This window comes from Aegilops tauschii, chromosome 6 (assembly GCF_002575655.3).
Source record: "Aegilops tauschii subsp. strangulata cultivar AL8/78 chromosome 6, Aet v6.0, whole genome shotgun sequence".
Lineage (NCBI taxonomy): Eukaryota > Viridiplantae > Streptophyta > Magnoliopsida > Poales > Poaceae > Aegilops > Aegilops tauschii.
The window spans coordinates 163,492,195-163,499,124 of record NC_053040.3 but is presented as its reverse complement, the minus strand read 5'-3'; the positions used below and the strand labels follow the sequence as shown (position 1 = coordinate 163,499,124).

The 6,930-nt window shown below is 42.2% G+C and overlaps 1 protein-coding gene across 1 annotated transcript; it reads right to left on the bottom strand.

The window, feature by feature from the left end:
• Positions 1 to 2,144: 2,144 nt before the first annotated feature.
• LOC109731686 (probable serine/threonine protein phosphatase 2A regulatory subunit B''delta) lies at positions 2,145 to 6,502 on the bottom strand. Its single transcript, XM_020290856.4, has 11 exons — positions 5,910 to 6,502; positions 5,711 to 5,816; positions 5,310 to 5,409; positions 5,129 to 5,234; positions 4,943 to 5,033; positions 4,710 to 4,851; positions 4,450 to 4,597; positions 4,214 to 4,323; positions 3,256 to 3,412; positions 3,051 to 3,176; positions 2,145 to 2,950 (listed from the first exon to the last, which is right to left on the bottom strand). Exons 1-11 carry the CDS (start codon positions 6,291 to 6,293, stop codon positions 2,810 to 2,812), a joined length of 1,611 nt encoding a protein of 536 aa, XP_020146445.1. The 5' UTR covers positions 6,294 to 6,502; the 3' UTR covers positions 2,145 to 2,809.
• Positions 6,503 to 6,930: the final 428 nt, after the last annotated feature.

The following is a 6,930-nucleotide window of genomic DNA, read 5'->3' as shown; positions in this document are numbered from 1 at the left end:
TCTCCAGATTTACAAGCATACAAAGGACTTGAACATATACATGTTTAGAGTGTTTTTCGAAAAATATTAGGTCCCAAACTTATTTTCTTTACGTGCCTCTGCTTGCACTTCTGAATTACCCCTTTGCGTTGGCCAGGTCCTAGTCGGCACGTTCACATCTACACGGCTAAGTATCTTGCGTGAGGAAACTAGAGACCATTAATTAGCAAACTTTGGCATAAAAGCTTGACGAAAGGTGCTTTCTTTTGTTCTGATGACGCCAGTGTCTATGCTACCGCGCAATCAGAACAATCATTTAGCTATATACAATTGATTAATAGAGGATAGAGATGTGATTTTGTGTGCTAAGTGCCTTTTGATTAATCACAATAATAGGTAGTAGTGGTTTGGACTTTACATGAACCTATCTGTCTATACCTTTGCTACAATTGCAAGTTGAGTAGTATTTAACACGTTTGGGCAACAACAAGTGATGTGTGGCGCCAAGGAAGAGTCCCGACCAAGAAGAAAGCTTTGTGCCACGACACTGCGGATAAGAATGGCTCTTGTGTAACGCATGGTTTATGGATTGTAATGTGTATTGTGTTTTATTTAGCCTATTTCAAGTTGGTTTATGGATTGTAAGCAGGGATAGAATGAACTTTTTTTCCTGTTAAAACACTAAGGACTTGCATATCGATGCACTGGCCGAAAGGGGGCCGTTTTAAACCCATGTATATGGAATGAACAATCAGAGCTGTTTGGTTTGCAGGATTCCAAAAACCACAGGAACAGTAAAAACATGTGACCGGGATGTCATGGCATACTGAATCCTAAAGGAATTGAAAACAAGTGATAAATTTGTACTAGAAGTAATAGAAGTTGTTTGCTTGCACCAGGGAAAAATGCATGAATTTTCCTACAAGATTAGCCAATTAGGTACATGCCATGGTTGTCACATAAACAAATGAAATTTCCCATGAGGTTAAACTTCGGAAAAAAAGAACTCCTATCAAAATTTCCCTATGGGATTGCATACAAAGTAGGCCATAGAGAAAAACTATGGTTTACAATCCTACGAATCAAACATGCTCTATAGGAAAAATGCCTAAGGAATGAAATCCCCCAAATTTTCTTTGGAATTCCTTTGAACCAAAGAGGCCCTTAACCGCTGATAAGATCGTGATGCACCGGTCTTTAAAAAAAAGGAGATCACGACGCGCCATCGAAGTCGAATAAAATGATGGACCATCCAAGCACGCAATAAATATTTAATCCTCAGTCTTTATGTCCATTTTTCTAGCTGGTGTTTTGATGTTAGTTTTCTCTCTGTATTATATATGATCTCGTGATGCACCATCAAAGTCTGAATGTAATCGTGATCCTTAATATGATAATTGCAGCTAAAGAGGCAATTAATTAGCACATAATTTTTGTAAAGCACGTAACAAAGATTTAATCCTCAGCTTTTATGTTCATTTTCTTTAGCTGGTGTGTTGCTGTTCAAGATTTTATATGACATCGCTGCTTACAATACTCTCCACCGTTGTAGGAAAGATGATAGAATGCTTGATTGCTTCTTTCTGCTCTTTTGTTTTGCTTCAAAAGATGGCCAGGAGCACAGCAAAGCACAGCCTTTTGTTTTTCTTTCTGGAGTCAATAATTGGTGCATCAAGGAGAGGAAAGGCATGATCATACATACCCAAGGTAGGCTCAGCAGCTCAGCCACTCAGGACCAGTGTCCTTGTCTCCTCTGTCCCTCTCCCTCAAAATGCACCACTGATGCAAATATCTTTACATGCAGATTGCCTGGTCTGACAAAAGCTTTGCTTAACTTATTAATCAATTAAAGCAAAAGATGGAGGTGTTAGCTAAGCAGCCTTTCATGATAATCCCCTGATCTGCAAAAAAAATGGTCAAAGTATCTGTTGATTTGCCCACTGCTTTTGCCAAGACCATAGAAAAGATTTGCCTCCTGGCCTATCTTCACTGCACATCAATTCAGCATAGGTTTGCCTCCTGGCCTATCTTCACTGCACATCAATTCAGCATAGGTTTGCCTCCTGGCCTATCTTTCTGCATAAATGCACAGCAATTCAGCACAAAACTGGTTCAAATTATCCCTGATTGTATATTTGCTCTCAAGGATCCAGAGCTGATAGTTGTACAGTACTGGTCTGGCAAGTGCCAGCTCTTAAGCACTTCTGTATTAGAATAACAAATAGTAATCCTGTGCAATATTTGCTTCAAAAAAAAAACTGTGCAATACAACTCATTTGTTCATGTAACTACAAACTAAACATAGATACAGAATACACGAGCGCGACTGTTCTTGATGAGGGTGACCTTATTGAAAAAAGACAACATATGTCTGACCAACACTGATAAAAGTACGTTGTGGTTCCAGCCAGAGCAAATGCACAATTCGAACATATGGCACTTCCTTGCTTGCCACCTGATCACAGGTTGGGGCTTCAGAATAACCACAAGGTGCCCTGCGACCGCTCGCTGCCATGAATAACTTGGCCAAATCCATTTAATCATGAAAGCAGTTGCCCCTGAAACTCACTGTCACTAATCAAAACTGGCACTCTGCGACAAATTGGATGGAAGTATCTGTCTTTAGAATTCGATTGGCACTCTGCGAGAAACTATGTCAAACTTTAGATAATGCCAACGAGTGGACAACTGCCTCAGCTGTAGTTTCTCTAGAGATAATATATCAAACTTTTGCACAATACTTCACACCATAACACATTCATTTTGATATTATTAGGGCTGTAAGTTAATGCTCTGATGTGTGTTGCCACCGTTCCTTCACGCCTTCAATTTAGAACGGAGATTCAAGTGACTCGTCCCAAACATCTCCACTTGCATTGGAAGCATCTTCACCATCTTCTTCCATTGCCAATCTTATATATTCTCTCCGAGCAAAACGATCCCAGTCGGTCAAGGATGGCTCTTCACGCATCTGCAGTCACATTAGGAGAAAGCACATAATGTTAGCACCACGGAAGACCAAAAATATCAGCGCTCGTTGGATGTAGAATACTTGTGAAAACTTGACTCACTTGGCGAATGAGGAATGGGTCTCTAGATTCAAAAGCCATGAACTTGTTGAGGTTGAAGAGAACATTGAAGAAATGCCCGGACAATTTGCACCTCCGGAAGTCTTTTATGGTAAAAAAGGTATCATCCTGAAAAAGCAACACACATATCAGCTTAAAAATGTACAGGATCTTAGGAACTGCACAAAAATAGGAAAGGTATGCAGACCTCTGGTCCTATCATATCAACTAGTTGACACAATATGTCCTCAAACAGTACAGGTTCCTGGGCCATGCATTCCATGCGATGAAGTTGCTCCTCAAAAAAGTATTGTAGTTCAATGTGTGTGAGTATGCCGTTGCCATCCAAATCTATACATTTAAACCTGACAAGAGGATAATGGAAGCATAAATATGAGTTTCTAGAATATGCAACATAAAAAACATCTCAAATTAAATCACACAACCATTTAAAGTAATCTAGCATGATGAAGGGTGTGTAAAAAACAAATGATGAGGGCTATTGCAAGAAATCCCCTTGAAGATCTCCTAGTCAGGATGTTTCTCCTGAGGCAGATTTCCTATGATCTCAGGAGTAGATTTCCTTTTCCGAATACCCATGTTAAAGAAAATTTCAATGAACGTCTCACAAATCACATAATCATTTTTCAATCCCTTGTGTGATTTGTAGCCAACAAATCATTTGACAGACTGAGCAAGTAAAGAATTCTGCTTAGCTTAGATTGAGAATGAAACCAGTCAGTGTCAGACCAAGGGTTTAGATACAAGGGAGAAACCCACAAGGGCAAATATGCATCCGAGTTCCTCGGTTCTTAGAGAAAAAGCTGAGGGGCCCTTCCCCCTTTGGTCTTTTTTTTAGAACAAAGCTACAAAGACCTACTGTAATAAAACATCCTCTGATCCACGGTTTATCGGCTTTGCAAAAGTCTAATCTCTGAAAGAAAGATCTAATAGTGCTGTACAGAAACTTGTTTATAGAAGAAGAGGCATAGACATGGGAATCATAACATTATTGGTGATTGGTAAGCTCGCATTGGCTTAGATTTTAGGTAATGCACAATAGTTTGCGTGACAATACGAAACATTACAGTGCTGCTCAAAATAATTGGAGCATTGCTTAACTGAAGAATAAAGCGAGTGTCAGAAAAAACAAAAGCTGGACCTACCAATAATCTTGGCTTGGTTCTGATGATTTATCCTCTTCAGACAAAATAAAATGAACAAAATCTTCGTAACACATTTTCCCTGGAATCTTGCTGGTAAATTTCCTGGGAACCTATTGTGTATCAATTAAAAACTGTCAGTATGAACGTAATTGTAAAGAATCGCTGCATGTAAAAAATAACGTAAAAGTGCAGAAACTTGAATGATCTGAAAATGGTAGAACGAAACAAATACCAACCTCCGAGAAAATTCTATCTACAATCCTATATGTCAACGCATGGTTTCCATACTTAATAAGATTTTCTTTGTCAATAAAGAAATCATGGTCCGTATCGAGTTCCCAGAACTTGCAGTATATCACATAGAAATGCTCGTACGAAAAATACCTACAGAAAACGAGAAATGATTGGTGTCTCACAAGTAGTAGAGGAAATATTTTTTTCATACAAAGAGACAGAAGCAAAAAGCGGTGTAAAATTTTGTGTTTAAATGTGCCACCTTAAAACTTTATTGATATCCTCTTCATCATCAGCATGCCGCAGCGAATCAAGCAGATTTCCACGTTTCAGCTCCCTCAGACTGAGAAGGCCATTTCCAATTCGATTCAAGCAATAAAATATCCTATATACGACAGTCTCAGCTGACAAACAATGTTGTATAAGTAGAAGAAAATACTGTATGACATTCAATATTTGATTAAAATGGTCACAGAAGGACATATATAGGCTTACCATATCTTTCCTGAAATTCCGGCGTGCTCTTTAAGAATTCCAGGCCAGGATGGTTGTCCAAAAGGTCTCGAAGAACTGGTTTGAAATCTTCCTAGATTATTACCAATGGCATCAATCATGAAACAGAATCAGCATCCATTTATGGAGTCTTTAACTGCATGCTTTTGTTCTGTAAAGCACACATACCTTTGTGAGGTAATCATGATCTGGTTGCTTCAAAATCGTAAATACTTGGGTTGCACTGTCCATAGTCATCATATTGCTATTCACCCAGAAATCCATAAAGGCATCCCTGGAAGAAATACCATAATGTAAGATTCAACATTTGTGGGTTCCGTGAATCCCAAGTGATCAAGTGATCAACTACCTTGTGACAAATTCAGTGTTATCCTTATCGATCTTTCCAAAAAGAACAGTGGTAAAGAACGACGGTAGTTTGCAGAGCTCCCTGGTAACCATCCGAAATTCTATTGTGGCAAAAACAGACAAAAATAAATAAAAGCACAGGACATTAGATGGTTAGTTGATATGCTCACGCACAATCTGATATGATCATGATAATTGACAATTTAAGCTGGTCATGCTTATAAAGCTAATCCAGATGACAAACTTCAGACTTGAGCACCGATTTGATCAGATGAAAACCACAAGGTCCAAATGAAACCACTCGTCTTTACACCAGTGATTTCTAATTAAAATTGCATCCAAAAGATTCATTCATTTCATATTTGGCAAAATAATCCTGAAGACACTTTGCATTTCACGCACCTTGAATCCGAAGACCATTGGAGTGCCCGGCGAAGAGCTGCTCGATTATAGATACGCATTGCCTCTTCTGCTCGTATGGCAGCGGGCGTCCATCTCGGAAATAGAACTGTCAAGCGACATGGACGATTTCGATTAGCTTGCTGGAAAAAGAATGGTGCTGGCAGGTTGATGGGTCGACGGCGAGCATGCGTATGTGTACCTGCGGAATGACCTCCTTGACAGCGCGCGCGGTGGCCGGCCGGAGCGGGGACGCGCAACGGTTGGAGTGTCCGCCGACCCCGCTGGGCTTCCTGGAGAGGCGGGGCGACCTCGGCGAGAGCGGCGGCACGTTGGCGCCTCCCTGCATCATCATGGACGGCAACATGGCGCCCCCGGCGAAGCCCGCGCCGTTGGCCTTGGCCTTCTGGGCCAGGCAGCTGACCAGCGCGACGGTGTCGGGGAGGGAGAGCCAGTGCGCGAAGAGATGGTCGAGGACGCCGCGCAGCGCGGGCGCCCCCGGCGCGGGGATCTCCGGCGGCAGCTGCAGGAGGTCCACCTGCAGCGCCAGCGCCGACACGGCGCTCAGATCCGGCGCCGCCTCCATTCCCAATCCCCGCCTCGATCGCTCGCCGCCGCTCGCCGAGCCGATCCGATCGGAGCAGGTCGATCGTCGGGCAGGTCCGAGTGGGAATCAGGCGCGTGGCGCGACGTGGGGCGGCGGCGGTGGGAAGACCGGTTAGCTAACGGCTCGCCTCACGCCAGTCTGGGCGCCATCCTGGCCGTCCATCTCATAGATCGGCCGCGTCCCTGCACAGCCACATGGTGCCGGTCAACGGCTTTTGCGTAATAGATGGATGCCGGGCGATCTGCAACAGATGCACATGCCTCCAGCTCTAAACAGTTCGACAGTTTCGTACAAATTTCATACAAACACAAAACATTTGTGCAAATTCGTAGAGAACTGATGTGAAAACAAATAGATACTTTGGCAAATGAACAACCTATCCCACAGAGGAAGGAGTAAATCATGTTCTCAATGTTCCTAAAACATAATGCAGAATTCTTAGCGAATCTACAACATGATTGACATACCGTCTCGACCTGAAAACCAGGTCGGATGCAGTGATTGCTCACTTGTGAAATGAAAAAAAGATGCAATCAACCGGATGGGATCTCCTAATGGTGACTATATTTCTGTCTAGTGAGAGAAAAAAAGGAGAAGTGGAGAATGGCAAGAACCT